Source organism: Durio zibethinus, chromosome 2 (assembly GCF_047325235.1).
Source record: "Durio zibethinus cultivar Kanyao isolate XHJ-2024 chromosome 2, ASM4732523v1, whole genome shotgun sequence".
Taxonomy (NCBI): domain Eukaryota; kingdom Viridiplantae; phylum Streptophyta; class Magnoliopsida; order Malvales; family Malvaceae; genus Durio; species Durio zibethinus.
Genome location: NC_143163.1, coordinates 31,748,474 through 31,765,408, shown reverse-complemented (window position 1 = coordinate 31,765,408; position 16,935 = coordinate 31,748,474). Strand labels below are relative to the sequence as shown.

At 27.9% G+C, this 16,935-nt stretch overlaps 1 protein-coding gene across 4 annotated transcripts; it reads right to left on the bottom strand.

Moving 5' to 3' along the window:
* Nucleotides 1-11,279: 11,279 nt before the first annotated feature.
* LOC111317413 (NHL domain-containing protein) lies at nucleotides 11,280-14,849 on the bottom strand. Of its 4 annotated transcripts, none has more exons than XM_022919840.2 (7): nucleotides 14,694-14,849; nucleotides 14,429-14,599; nucleotides 13,730-13,894; nucleotides 13,401-13,613; nucleotides 12,139-12,236; nucleotides 11,914-12,059; nucleotides 11,664-11,803 (listed from the first exon to the last, which is right to left on the bottom strand). In XM_022919840.2, the coding sequence occupies exons 1-6, from the start codon at nucleotides 14,740-14,742 to the stop codon at nucleotides 11,949-11,951; spliced, it is 807 nt and encodes a 268-aa protein (XP_022775575.2). In that variant the 5' UTR covers nucleotides 14,743-14,849; the 3' UTR covers nucleotides 11,664-11,803; nucleotides 11,914-11,948. The 4 variants fall into 4 exon arrangements, with proteins under 4 accessions (XP_022775572.1, XP_022775575.2, XP_022775573.1 ...); XM_022919838.2 differs by having other exon boundaries at nucleotides 11,914-12,055; XM_022919837.2 differs by having other exon boundaries at nucleotides 11,280-12,055.
* Between the last annotated feature and the right edge of the window lie 2,086 nt (nucleotides 14,850-16,935).

The window sequence follows — 16,935 nt, the reverse complement described above, 5'->3', positions numbered from 1 at the left end:
TCGTAGATTTCAGAAAAAAGTGTGATCCCCAGAAAAATGTGATACCCAAGGTTTTCTTCCAATTTTTAAGGCATTCTGTGTTCAAATTCATTCATTTGGTTGGGAATAATTCACATATATTAAATCCTGAATAATTACTATAATCTTCTTGGAATATATGATGAAAACTTAAATAATCCAATTTTTAATTGAAGGGGATTATTCATAGCGTTTTAAGCTCGAAAACGCCTTGAATAATCATTACAAAAAATTTTTGTGAAGAGATTATCGAATGTGTTTTTTGAACAAAAAAGCCTTGAATAATTCCCTCTAAAAAATTAAAAGAGATTATTCAAAGTGTTTTTGTTAAAAAAACGCCTTCAACAATCTCCTTCAATTTTTTTATTAGAGGATTATTCAAGGCGTTTTTTGCCAGAAATACCTGGAATAATCCCAATTTAATTTTTTGTAAGGGATTATTTAAGATATTTTCTGACAAAAAAACCTTGAATAATCACCGTCAATTTTTATAAATGGATTATTCAAGACATTTTTGATAAAAAAATACCTTAGATATTCCCTTAAAAAATTGAATTGCATTATTCAAGGTGTTTCTGGTCATCCCTTTCAAGACGTTTTTAGACAAAAAATGCCTTGAATAATCCCTTAAAAAATTGAATAGGATTATTGAAGGTATTTCTAACCAAAGGTGCCTTGAATAATCCTCGTTAATTTTTTTGAATGGATTATTCAAGGTATTTTTTAGCAAAAAACACCTTGAATAATTCTTTAAAAAAATTGAATGAAATTATTGAAGGTATTTCTGACCAAAGAAGCCTTAATAATCCCCGTTAATTTTTATAGGTGGATTATTTAAGGTATTTTTGACCAAAAACGCCTTGAATATTCCCTTTAAAAAATTGAATTGGATTATTCAAGGCGTTTCTAACTAAAAACACCTTCAATAATCCCCTTGTAATTTTTTTTATGGATTATTCAAGGTGTTTTTGGTTAGAAAATACTTCGAACAATCCCATACAATAAATTGAATAAGATTATTAAAGGTATTTTTGGTCAAAAATACCTTCAATAATCTCATTAAAATTTTTTACTAGGAGATTATTTAAGGTATTTTTGCCTAGTAAATATATTGAATAATCCCTTACAAAAAAATTTAATGGGATTACTCAGGGCTTTTTTTTGGTAAAATGCCTTTAGTGATCATTTTTTAAATTCATTCTTGAACTTTGAAAACCCAAACAGCTATTACAAAATGATAAACCTAAATCTACATTGCAACCAACCCCTAAACCATCAACCTATTTACTTTGCCTTTTTGGTTTCTTCATCTTTTTCGTTGCTACCAACCATCAATAACTTAATGCCGTCACACCTTTTTTTTTACCGATATGTATGTATTTTATTTATTTGTTGTGTTATGTATATTCTTCGATATAGATATTTTTTATTTGTTCCTTACTATATATATATAACTTTTTTTTTTAATTCATTCCACCATCACCTTAGTCACCCAATTTCCCTTCATCGCATATATGGTATTTCTTTGTAGTTTGGTTATAATATTGTGGTTTGCTGAATGGTATTATGAAAATTATGTGTATTTTTTTACTTATCATTTGTTTTGTATGAAATTATTATTTCACATAGAAACATAGAAAAAACACAGGTATGCATAGGGAATTTCCAAGAATGTCATAACAGTTCAAACTTTGTTGATGGTTTTTTAAATTTGGTGATTAGATTTTTGTCAATTTTTTAATCGATTGAATGATTTGGAGGTTAAAGTGACCTTTAAGAAAATGAAAAATTAGGGGTATCAAAAATAGGATTTCAAGCAAACTCCAACACTTTAAGATTGAGTTAGAATGAAAAGAGGGTTCAAAATAAGATAATTGTGTTTTAATCTAATCTTCTATAAAAATTAATAATGAAATAGCTAATTGACTTATTTAACATTAATTAAGTGTTTGAGTGTTGGATCAGTTAACATGGTTATCAATTTAATGATCAGTATTGACTTGACGATCAAAATATTAATTGGTAACTAGAGTATAACAAACTTTAAAAAGGTGAGAATCATAATATGGCTTGTACCCATAAAATCTTATTGGTTTGAGGATGTTTTATGTATATTAGAATCATATTAACTGTAGTATGATATTGATTGTATTTTATTATTGTGTGAAATTTAGAGAGACAGTTTGATGTATTTCATATAATTATGATTGAAATCACAGGTATTATGGATTTAAAAAAACATGTCTTATGCTATTGAACTTGAATAAGACACACCTGTAGTGAAAAAAAAATAAATAAAGCTACGAACTAAACAAATTTAAGTGACAAACACAAAAATTCACGTCAACTTCAATCAAAGTGGGCAGCCTGTGTCTGATGGAGCTGCCAAGTTGGCTAGTCACATTGGAGCAGTCGTCCATAGTAGCATTTTTATTATATACCTTAATTGGCAATGAGTTTCTGATGATCTAAAAGATTATATATGAGAGTCGGTTGTAGTATGTTTGTTCAACTATTTTAATAAATTTGTTAAGTGATTATTTAATTGAAATTCATTATGTTCATAGTAATTGTTTTAAATTTATTAGAAACGGTTTGATGTCTCAATTGAGTATAAAAAGCTTGTATTGCAATCAACTGTGCAAGCATTAAGAGACTTTAAATGCAAATTGACAACCAAATATATTTTATCATTTGCTGATAATAGTGATAAGTTAGTTGATCCTTCATCGTCATATACTGATATTATCAGTTATCAAGATTAGACGCATTTTGTTCGAGATCAACTATCAAAAGAATTCTCGATATGCATACCCATTATGTAATTGTTTATAAGATTTTATTTAATATATTCGATATCTTAATATGCTATTTGTCTTATTTCTTTCTTTTCTAGAAAATTAAAGATCAATAAAAAAGCATTTGGGCCAAACAAATATATCACCATTGGACATCGAAAAAGGGTTATACAAATGTCAAGTATAATCTTGTAACTGTTAATACACTTGTTTTATACTTTTAAATGAATACTTATGAACATTCGTTTAATAGATTCCGATTCTTATATACTGTTAATTTATTAGGAATCATCTAGCTTTAGCATCGAAGTTTCTAAAATGCGATGTGTGAAAACAAGGACATATGTAGAAGGATGGATTGTTTGCAGATGAAACAATAAAAAAAATGACTAAAAAGATTGCATGTATAACTGCTCATTTTATCATATATGATTGGCTTTGTGCTTGCATGCATTACTATATACTTGTTTAACTTTATTTTTATGCCTCATATTATTATTATCTTTCAGGATGATTTGGCTACTAAATTTAAATCCGGTGAACTGCCAATTGGTTATGGCAAAGATCCCTTGTCTTTAGCATTAGGAGTGAAAGAAAGACATGATCGAGTTTATGGAGTTGATAGATTTGTGTTGCTATCAAAGTTCTTCAGTAATCAACCCAAAACCCCTCCAATGATGAATGCATAATATAAAACAATCATTCAGTAACAACAGGTAAGACTTGATGACCATGAGCAACACCTAAATGATCAACAATAATGACTTGTAGCTTTGAAAGCGATGTTGGTAGTAATGCAACCTGACATGCTAAGAAGGTAGTCGGATAGCAACATTCAGCAAGGATAAGCTTTCGTTTCAAGTCAACCAGCAAACTTCCCGTCCAGTATCACCCATAGAGTATGATTTTCTTTATTCACTTTTTAATATTTATTTGTATATTATATTTATTAATTTGGTTTTAATATTTATATTTTATTATTTATTGTAGTAGGATGTTGGGACTTAGAGGTTAACCCTTGCTGAGGTTGTCATTGATACATTATTTAATTTGCACTTAATCATTTATTCGGAGGAAACCTCATTACCGTTGAGTTCGAGGATGAGTTGTTTGATCATCTATCGATTTTTTACATTGAGAGGCCTGAGATTGAGGTATTTTCTATCTTAGATGAAATATCAGCTGCTGACATTGTTACCTATATAAGGTTAACATATAAATTTAGATATACAAAGTCAATATCTATTAATCTATATTAAGGTGTATTACTAGCTAGTACTATTGATTATTATCTTGTAACTTTCCATATAAAAAGATCAAGGTGAGATAAATGATCTATAGATTTAGATTTGTTGACCCAAATATGATTAGTGAGCAGAGTAGCACTGTCATTATTCGTGGTCGTCATGTGGGTCGATGCTTACAAAAAAAGGTTGATTATTTTTTGGTGATGTAAAATGCTGCGTGAGTTATATTCATACAACTAATTATTTCAACCTTATCCAAATCTGAAATGATACCTAATATGAGTATATCATTCTTATTATTTTATAGTCATCATTGGTAGTTTATTGTAATTGATACTAATTCTTTTACGTCATACTTATTTAATTCCACTCAACCAATGGCAAAGCCAAAACTCGATATTCATAATTTTATAAAGAGGTATGACATTTTATTATATTATCTTGTATTTCTTCATAATTACTTTTATTTTCATAGTAACAATTATTTTTCTATTTAATTTAGGGGAATGTTTGTAGTTGATAAGAAAGTAAAGATAAAATAAGTGTCATTACTGGTAAATATGAAATTTATTATTTTATGCTAAGTTTGTTTAGATAAATGTTTCTTAAACCTAATAAATTTACATTTTAGGTACTTCATTAACCAGGATATACTAAATATGGATATTATTCCTTCATTTTATGAAGGAGATAGTTTTATATAATTTTATGAGTACACCATTCAAGATTAATATTAATTCCATACAATAGTAATATTTTCTATTAAAAAAAGTGTAATTATGTTCTCATTTATTAACATTTACTTATGATTTTTTTTATAGTAAGAGAGTAAATGAAGTTTCACAGAAGACAAACTTGATGAAGTGTATAAAGAGTGGTCTGATTATGTATTATCTTTCACTACACATTGAGGTTGGAGAATATTGGTTTGGTGTAAATATATGCATTACATTGTTTATAATGTTTTTAACATGCCATGTTGAATGGATGATTTTTAATTTTTGAATGGGGTATTGGTTAAAAATTATTGGTATATATTTGTATTATATTAAGTGGCAGCTTATATAAATACATGTTTATTAAGTACGATAATTTGATAAAAGTATTTTTATATAGCAGCGTTATTAGTTATAAATTCGAATGTGTGGCATAATATTGAAATACTACAATATTCGTAATTTAAATTTCAAAATATAATTCATAATATCATAAAGACGTATTTGATTCACACAAGTACGAATCCGATATAAATAAAAGAATGTTTAACATGCGAAGTAGTGATTTGCTTATTTACAACATTCCATTTCCTGCCTTTATTAAAGAAAAAAGTTTCCAAAATTATACAATGAATCTATAAACAACATGTAATACGATCTACATGTGTCCAAGAAAAGAAAAGTCAAACGATGGGTAATATGCATTACATTTGTTTAATTGTTTCCTAATGTAATTACTTCTGAATACAGTCAGCATAGTAAAAAAAAACTCAATTTTGTGATTTTTTTTCATCATATACTCACCAACGGTGAGTACTTCATTAGACATGAATTCGTTGAGTTACATAATTTCATTAAAAAATGACTTTTTTTTTATTTGTATGCTCAACTTTTTTCTTAAAGTAAACTAAAATATCCTCTATAACATTGACAGCCTTTTCATATGAAGTACCAATATTGTGATGCACCAACCCATCGATTGCTCCATCATCGCTCCTACAATACTTTTTACCTGACAACGTCATCCTAGCATTGTTCAGAGCAGCAAATACAATGTTATCTTCATCGTCTCCTCTCTCTTCATTTTCTTTTATATTGATATCAAACTCAAGAGAGAAGTAAACATCCTCATTAACATTTAGTTATTCAACTGCATCAGCTACTATTTTAGCTCATAGATCGATTGCTCTATCAAATCTGAATATCACTCTAAAATCATCAAAAAATGAGAAACGTTATTCCGTAACCCTCTAACATATGGGTGTAATTGGAAAATTTCAAAAAAAGACAAATCAAATAAAAGTTATTGAAAAAATGTAAAAAAGATAGATAAGCCATAATATCATCTAAAAAAAACTTACCCAAACCCACTCATTAAATACTTTTTTCTTAGCTATGATATATTTTTCTTGATCATTCCATCCAAATCCATTAGAATTTTTTATATCACAAATTACATGATATTGTCTCTTAAGCAGTTTAACTCTAGATTCGATGTGGGGGTGGTTTTAAGTTATGAAGTAGGAATAACTTACTCCAGCATTTGTTCAATATAACTTTGATATCCAACTCAAAATGTTCCATTATCTGCTCTTCATCTAGGATCATCAGCCAAAGAATGTAAGTATTGAACTAAATGTAAATCCTTCTCTTTAGTCCATGAATGGTTACTAAAGCTAGAACTATCCAATCATCTTTTAGATGAACGTCGAACGGATTACGATGGATTGTTACGCAATGACGACATTTCAATTCTAATCACATGGTTAGACATTTTGAAACAATATCAATATAGTAAATAAAAAACAATTAAGGGAATGAAATAAACGAATACAAAAGAAAAAAAGTCAATATCTTTTCCAAATTGTAATATTTATTGGATAATATCAACGATATGGTACATAAAATAAAAATCATTTGGATAAACAAATAATAAAATACAAAATATATCTATAATGTTATTATCCTCCAGATTCTAACCAATACGAAAACATATCAATAGCCAAATTATCTCTAAATCGAGTCCAATAATGAAATGGTTCAACATGCATAATCAAATGTTGATGATCGGATTCATCCGATTAGGAAATATTTTTTTCGGTGACATCCCCTTCAATAGGATCAAAAATCATATCAGACTTAATGAAATTATAGAGAAGACAACAAGCAGAAATAATTCTACACTGTGTTTTAATTGAATAAAATGACTTCTCTTTTAGAATTGCCCATCTAGTTTTCAATATACCAAAACACCTCTTGATACAATTTCTTGCTTGAGAGTGTTTCATATTAAAATATTTCTATGGGATTGTTGGTTGGAGTCCTGCCTTTCAATCATTAAGATGGTATCGTTGACCTCTATAAGGTGCCAAAAATCCTTTCTTATTTATATATACGGTATAAATAAATAGTAATTACCTATTAAAATGATCAACAACATTACTAATATGGAAATGAGCAATGTCGTTATTAACATTACACGAACATAATACCAATAATACCTTGTGGGATCTTCAACCTATTTCTACATGTAAAGGCATCCCTTAACATTCTACCATTTATAACAAAACCTTCTCATCCCAGTAAAGCATATATGAATTGCATATCTGGCGTACAAACACCAAGGACATTGAAAGTAATTTCATTTTTTCTTGTCTTGTATCTAGGCCGGTCAACTACGTAAACATTGGCACCCAAACAACCATTGAACCATTTCTATCTATTATCTATTGAATTTTTTGGTATGGGTTAGAGTTTTTTAAACAACAGAGTATGCAATCTTAATATAAGATTTAACACATAATGAAATTGTCTACTAATTGTCTCTCTAGATCTGACTACTTGATGCTTCGTAATCTTATTTTTTGTATGATGGACAATAATGTAGAAGAAGCTAATTAGTAATTCTTCTATTGACATATGTCTAAATGACTATAACCCTCTTCTGTTTTAAGCAAATGACATAATTTTGCTAAAGTTTTTCTGTCCATTCTAATATGATCTACACATTGTATATCGTTCTCAAAGACCATTGTGTTTAAATTTATCTCTCTAATACATAGGTTATCATAAGATGTTTCACCAAAAGATAGTATACGTTGTTTTCTTACGTTAATTTTTAATAAAGTTACAGCAACAAAACATAACAATTACAACAAAGTCTCAATCTAGTTTAATTGCATTACAAGCAATGTAACCAATTGTATCTTCCTTACTGAAAAATCAGCCATAACTGTTTAGAAAAATTTTTTTTGTTAAAGTTGAAATGTTGAATGAAAAGTAAATCTTGGCATATGATGGATGGATTCCCCCCACATCATCAAATAAAATATAAATCACAAAAAAAAATTAAAAGATTGGAAGGAGCTAAATTAATTTAACCAGAAAACATATAATATATATCATAAATGCCTTTAATCCAGAGTTAAATGACATCTAAAAAAGGAAATATAAGTTCATTGGAAGGCAACATAGATTACACACTATCAATCAAAAAGTATACACACCGTTTTGTGTAAAAATTGACGATGAACTTAATAAGACGAAGATTAAATAACAGATGAGAAAGTTGAAATTTTTCATAGGAAAAAGTAAATGCTATGAGTTGAGATATGTTGAAATATAAATTTCAATTGTATTTGTAATTAAAATATGAATAAGACATATTTGATAGTTATATTCTATTCTGCTTCATGATTAGATATTAGAACATTCATATTATTAGAACATAATCATCAAGAGGGAAAACAAAATTTTAATATGAGAATATTGAAGGCGGTTGTTGGAAAAATCTGCCTCAATTGATAACCAATGAAAGATTTTTTTATACAAATGCCTTAATCATTTATTTATAGGTGTATCTAAAGAAAGATCATGTCATAACACTTTGATTTATGAAAAAAAAAAAATAGTTTTTAAATAATGATCATTTAAGACATTTCTTGCTAAAAATGCCTTTACTAATCTCCATTCAATTTTTATTAAGGAATTTTCAATGCATTTTCTAGGCAAAAATGCCTTGAATAATCCCCTAATAAAAATTGAAGGGGATTATTGGCGTTTTTAGCCAAAAATACCTTGAATAACCTAATTCTCATTTTTGTAAAGGATTATTCAAGGTATTTTTGACAAAAAATACCTTTAATAATCCTCTCATAGAAATTTTTAGAGATTATTTAAGGTATCTTTGGCTAAAAACGCATTAAATAATCCTATTTGATTTTTTATAAGAGATTATTGAATGCATTTTTATGCCAAACACCATATATAAACCAAATTTTTTACCAACATAAACTTACAATTATCTTGCATTTATTTTCAGACATACTTTTTAAAATAGTAATGACTATTTTAGGTGTTTTTATTCAAGTCAAATTTGGAAATAACATTATTTTTCCCTCTAGAATCCTAAAATACCATAAGGAGAGATGGGTTTTTAATTACGAGGCTTTAGGTACTGTTTGAAAAATGTTAGATTTCTCTAAAATCAGATGACCTTAAACCAAACGTTGGAATTAAATATCCAATAGTAAGATTCTGAGAAAAATGTGTAAACTCCCCGAACCAAATGCCCCTTTAGTAATCCTATGTGGCAATGATCTTATATCACTAAGAGTGATTAGATCACCTCTTTGGAGAGTGATCTACTTTTCATTCAAAGGGGTATGAAACTTTTATTATCAGGTTGAAGTGATATTTAAAATTAATGATAAACAATATTACCCATTTAGGTCATATTTGATACACAAGATTATGATAGGATAAAATAAGATGATATTATGAATAGAATTAGATTAAATAAAATCATTATATTTTGTGTTTGATGTATACAAGGATTAGGATATGATAATTTATTTATTTGTTAAAATTATCCTTCCTCAAAGTTTGTATAATTTAAATTATTGATGTAATTTCTAAGGGAATAATTGGACTTGTAAGTTTAATCCCATAAATTAAAAATAATCTTTTTCATTTAAGGAAGTTGAGAAGATTGAATAAGAATAATCATATACCAAAAGAATATCAATCCTTCTTATAATCTATATCCCTCTCTCTAGATACAAATTAAACATGATATAAGAAGATTATCATTTTATCCTATTAATAATTCTTTGTATAAAACATGACCCTAATATATGAATTAACAACTTATTTTTTCTTAAAATTAATTGTAATTATTTTATATTATAATTTTTATATTTTCAAACTAATATTCATTGTAACAAGTTCAGAAATATCTTGTGTGATTTTTTTAAACTTTTTAAAATTTATATATAATATAATTTTTTGATTTTAATATATTAGTTTTTTTATAATTCAAATATTTTTTACATAATTTATACTATAAAAACTAATTTACTATAAATAAATATATCTTTAATTTAATAATTTGATTAAAATTATTATGAAGAAAATAAAATATTACTAATATTTTATATACAAATTATTATCTTTAAATAACATTGAAATCATTAATTTGTATATCTAATATAATACACAGTTATTTTGATGCTTTTAAACAGAACAATATTTAATTTTTAATAATACCAAATACAATTATTTTTAATTACTAAAAATTGATTATTTTTAATCAAATGAAGTGATTTCAAATCACAAATGATAAAATTATTTTAGTGATTATATTATCATGATGATCTTAAAATAATATCAAATACTACCTAAAAGGTTAATGCATTAGCCAACTAATATGAACCTTGAATTCCTATTTATTTTCAATATACTCTCACTTATCATTCACAGATATAATTTTCACAAGTGTCTTTCTCCCTTTTTGTACATTTCATTTTTGAATTTGAGAATAATTTTTCTATTATTTTTAACACATTTTTAATCATCATTCACAAATATGACATTTTCAATATACGATTCACAAAAAAAATTATTTTTCTAACCACCATCACAGAAAATTCTTTTCAATGCACTTTTAGCCCCCATTCAAAATAATTTTTACCATTCATGGAATTTTACATTTAAACGGGAATCTTCTCCCATTTCTTCTCCCCAAAAGAACTACCATTTTCAATTCACCAAATGAATTTTGAAAAAGAAAATTAGAAAATACCAATTAGATTAATTACTATTATACTATATTTGCAAAAATGAAATGAAAATGAAGAATATTTCCTATACACACGGTGGTCAGTATACTTGTTCTCTCCTAAATATTGCAGCCTGCGGGATGGAACCTGCATTTTGGCAGTAACTACTAAGGACACCATGCGAATAAAAGCAAAGCACCAAATAATTACGGATCAGCTAGTATTTAGGTCAAAGGTTTATCCCACATATTTTGTTCAAAACTCAAAGAAGAAAATAAAAAAAAGACAAATTTATGAGTTGAACACAACTATAGCCTATTAACAGAGTCAACATCCACACCAGTCTACTTGAATCAACAATGGCAACATTTTGCTTCTAATTCAAAGAACTGAATTTGACTTTCCCTCCACTCAAGTGATCAACAAGGAAAAACAAAAGAATAAAAAAGTTAAGGGGCATAGGTACCAAATATTATTTACAATGAGAGAAGCAAACACTCCCAGGAAGAGGAGCACTTCCTGTGTTAACAACATCAGACCGTACTAACTTTATTGGCACTAAAGGAAAATATCAAGATATGACCATGTTTAGATAGTTACATATTAAAGATAACCACCGATTCTCATTTGAGGATAATGACCATGTTTAGTTATTAACATACCTAAGCATACCTAAGCAAGCAAGCATCTAATATAGATAATTAACATCCCTACTTCATTCATCTTCTCTTAACTAAACCTTTACCGCTCACAACTGGCAGGACTAGTGCAATATTTTCTTCAGCTACATTTGCAAACCCCATAACATTAGCGTGGATCAAAGTGTCTATCCTTCCTTGGCAATCAGGTAAAGCATTACTTTCGTTTTGACTCCCATCTCCTTGCTTGAAAATTTCATTAGATGTGTTTGGCAACTCCAGGTTTCCATCAAAACAGATCAAATCTTTCAAATGATCAGCAACAATCTGCGACTTTTTGACCTCAGAATCAAGCAAAGAAACAGAAACCTCTTGTGAAGTAAGAGATTCTACAACATTAAACCTAAACATAAGAGACAGATGAGAGAGGCACAAACAAAAGAGCTTCTGCAGAAGTGTATAAAGTTTGAAGTTAGCAATTGCGCTTCTGATGCCGAAGCAGAGTATCGCTACTTGTTTCCCCAAATTGATCAGGCAAGGCTTCCCTTTCTTGCTGAATCTTATGAGGGTGGAGTCTCCCTGTCTACAAAGTATGGTCAGAAAAGGCATAAGTAATCCTTTTGTGATATGTGGAATATAACATAATCATAAGTGATACTTACATGAGGGATGATATAAGGGCGAACTAGAATCCCCACAAATAAGCCTAGAAAACATGAAAGTCCCAGGCCTAGGGTCCAGACTGTAACTGCTCCCAGCCCTTAAAAATAAAAATATACAAACAATAAATTATTATCCTTTCAGGTTAAGGGCAAGACTGATATTAATACATCCATTATAGGTTAGAATAATTCTCATTGATGGAACAGACTTTCCATTCCTGTAACAATAGTTCTCTAGAAATAATTAAAAGATAAAGTGCTATAGTCATGTGGTTCGAAAGAGGAAAAAGTTATAAGCCGATGTACAATTTGAGATTTGATCTTTTTAAAGTATAATACAAAAATTTACATCTGAGTGAATTTATTTGCAAGTATATATCATGCACATCTGACACTACCATCAAAGATGAATAAGCATCTCTAGCATATATCTTTACAGAAAGGATGAGGAATCACATTTTTCAGTAAACAACAAAATCAAGATGCATTTTACAGTTAAACAAAAAAAAAAAAAAAACGAAATCATATCACAGAACACTTAACAAAAGGATCTTTGGATTTCACTTGTTTACTATCTCTTGAAGCATGGACGTGTCAGCATGTCAAATGTGCACGTGGCATGAATGTAGATAGCATACAAACATAGATACTTTTTGCATCTACATCAACTAAATATATGCAATCCTTGAAGGTTGAAAGGTTTAAAAATTTCACTGACCACAAACCTTTGGTATATCTTGACATGAGTGTTAAAATATCTGCTAAAAAAAGAAGTGAAGATATTAAGCTATTCATAATCTATCTCTTTATCCACCTCAATGCAATGACAGAAGATTTCTCAGTATTTCTTACAAGCTCAAATAATCCAAAATCATATAAACCGAAAGGAGCCAAAAGCCATCGTCCAGCCATACATGACAACAACATCCTAAATAAAAAAAAGTAAATGAAAACAAAACTCCACCAAACTGCTGGCAGTACAAAAACATTTAGCAGCTAAAGAACAAACCCAAATTATTAGTCATTGAAAACAACAATGTTAGTAAAAAGCACAAGAGTCAGCAACAGAGGACCACACCGTATGTCTATGAATTTCTAAAAAAAAAAAATTTAAAACATGGAATTGATTGTCCATGAATCCCCGATATTGAAAGGTTGCGTTTGATAACATCAACTTGTAGACGAAATTAGCAAGCAATTTTATGAAAGTAAATTTCTGTACATATGCTGTGCATGCATCAATTAAAACAATAGATGGATACCGAAAATTTGGGCGGACGGAGAGGTTGTGGTGCAATCCTCAGGCTTAAGATCAATCAAGCGAACTGATTGACTACCGTGATCCACAACCAGTAAAATGCATCTCTCAGCAACTACAGCTAACTCAAAATCGTCTGCAAATGTTGCGTTTTGTGCCGGCCCGTCCTTTTTGCCTATTGCCTTTGACAAACCACCGGCAATCGTACTCACAGTACCTAAAAAATTTTTTTTTTTTAATAACAATCGTGCCAAGAAATAAAAAAAAAAAAATCTAATTAACAAGAAAAGGCATCACTAGTTATGGATAAAAAAAGGAAAAGACAAGTGAAACCTGAAGTTGAGATTTTCCTAATGACGTGGTTGCCCCTATCAGCGACATAAACGTTGCCTTTGCCGTCTACTGCGAAGCTTCTCGGTTTATTGAACCGGGCCAGCCCCAATTTCCCATCCCGATAACCCAGCTTTTCTTCTGATGATATCCGTTTTACCTCGCTTTCTGCATTATATATATATAATAAATACCAAATAATGAAATAATTAGTGTTGAGATACTCAGGAGACCTATTGTTTCCTTTTTCCTTTAAATAGTAAGCGGTAGAGGTGTAATTGTTTTTAAGTTCCAATTCGAATTGAATTTTGAAATTCGAAATTAAACTTGAATTTAATTAAATTTTATTTTTTAATTTAAAATAAAAATTAAATTATTCAATTAAATTTAATTAATACGTAAAAATAAATTTAAATTTTATATTCGATAAAAATTTTATTATTTATGTTTGAGTTTAAATTCGTTATATTTTATTAATTAAAGTAATAAAAATATATTTAAATATAAAAATTAAATTAGATTCTCGAATTATTTAAATTGAATATAAAAATATTCGAATTCGATTTAATCATGAGTTAAATTATTTAAATTCAAATTCGATTCAATAATAATTAAATTAAATTTAAATTTTATTTTAATTAAATTTAAATAATTTATAAATACTAATATATTATTTACAAAGTTTGATAAATGATAAGATACCGTTGGACAGGGGAAATGATACAGTGTAGAGATGACTATTGGAAAAATCAAGGAGTAGCAGATCAGAGGAACCAGGACGCGCAAGGACTGAGTGTGGATTTATGTTAAGCTTGTGGCCGTCGATCACTGTGGTCACCGTGTACCCCTCTTCCAGTATTAGCTCGCTTGAAACTGTAAAAGAAATTAGACATAACAGTTTCTTTAAAAAATGATAATAATAACGGTTTAAATAAGGAAAAATTCAGAGAAATTGATATTTTATTACCTGAGCAGAATAGGACGAAGAGAGTGATCCAAGAGAAGAGTGAAGCCATGAACACGACGATGACGATGATAATTTTTTTTTTCAAGTGTTTTCAGTGAAAAGCAAGCAAGCAAGATGCGTTTTTAAATCTTTTTTTGGTCAATAGCAAGTCAAGGGCTTTTGCTTTCTAAACTTGTGGAAGAAGTATCGGGTGAAAAACCCTTGTGGAAAAAGTAGTTATTCCTAACCATAAAAAAAAAAAAATCTCTGTGGGCTTAAGTGTTTTCTACGCTACCTATGATTGTCATCAAAATTGATTTGATATTAAATAAATAGTTGTAAAATATAAGAATTATTATGATATAATTGTGGAGAAATTATTTTTTTAGGTGACATTAAAATAATGATATGTTTTTTTATGATATATTTAAAATATAAAAAATTAAAAATAAAATATGTATCAATTTTTATACAATTAAAAATGAATTAAAAATAAAACATGTATTAATTTTTGGGTTAATTTTAAAAAATATATCCTGTGGTTAATTGATTTTTGGGTTTTGTTATTAAGTTTAAAACTAATAGAGAGAAGTTGGAGAATGATAAAGGAGTTTGATTTGGTTAGAGAAAGAATTGGTTTTGTTTTAAAAAAAGAGAATGAATTTTTAGAGAGATAATATGAATTTTTAGATAATGAATATGAATTTTTATGAAAAAAATAAAAAAATAATAAAAAAGATAATAATTTTTTATAAAAAAATAAAAAAATAAATTATAAGATAATTAAATGTTACGTTTTAAATTTCAAAGATACTTTTATTTCAACCTTAATTATAAGATATATTTATGAAATTAACTCTTAATGCTTTAATACCGTTTATAAAATTAAAAATTTTATATTAATAATATATCAAATATTATTTAAATATATATTGACACATTAAATATAAAATGTATATAGTTTAATTTTTATCAATTTTATATATTTTTTAAAATTTAAAATTATATTGTTTTAGATTTTTTTATATATTTTTATATTTTATCATCCTAACTTACTTTAAATTATCAACCGTACATTCAGGTGCAATTGGGACCATATCAGATTGCTTGCTGTAAGTGTTGGGCTTGATATGTTTCATTGGGCATATTAGGTCAGGGCATATTGATGGCTGGCCCAAAAAGTGATCTTTATGGAATTGGCCCACTTGGTAAAAAAATATTGAAAGTTTTCCTCCTTGCTTCAGAATATCATCATCCCTCCCGGTCAACTCATCACTCAGCTGCTTCCTAAGTGTATTACTTTCTGAAAAGATTTGAGTAGTACCGGTCAGGGTGAGGGGTGGTGGTGTGTGGGGATTAGGTTAGGGCCGGATGGGCTCAAGCCCAGTCTTATTTGGACCTGAAGGTTGGAGATGTACCCAAGTCCGCAAAACACTTGAATATTTTAATGTATAATATCTGTATTTTAGAGAAAAAGATGTTTGAAAACAACTCCGATTCTCTCTTTTAATTAATAGGGTTAATAGTACAAAATTATGATTCAATTCAATTCATGGCTTTTGCTTTTCTATTGCTAAATATTATAAATTTTATGGACTGGGATTTAGAGAGCTTAGAATGGTCCAAGTTTAGCTTCAGGCTTTTTAAGGAAAGCTCAAGCTCTCCATGAGCTCAAAATTTTAATACCAAGACTTTCTTTTTTTTCTTTTTTTTTTTCTGCCTATTAGATATTTAAAGTGTTGCTAAGTTTATGCTTTAATTAAAACAAAATAAAAGATTACTACTTAACGTAGGAATGTTTAATTATAAAAATATATATAGTAATTGGTGATGGATTTTTTTAAAATAAGTTAAGCTTGGTATTAAAAATTATAATATTACTATTCCAATGCATTGGTGGTCTTTTTTTTATTATTATTATTTTACAAGTTGATTTAACGAATTAACACATATTTAAATGTATTTAAAAATTAATTATTAAATGAATATAAATATAAATCTGCATGTGGAATAAAAGCAAATTTACTATCGATAATAATTTAAACTACTGAATAGTACATAATTAAATAATAAAATATCAATTTTACAAGCATAAAATCACAAATAATGTTGGGAAATATAAAAAATTTGAAATTTATTTAAAAATATGAATAAGTCATCAATATTTTATTGCTTGAGATTTATAATATTGTAATTAGATTATAATATGAACGGTATATGAAATAATTTTATTTATTTAATATGAATATATATAAATATATAA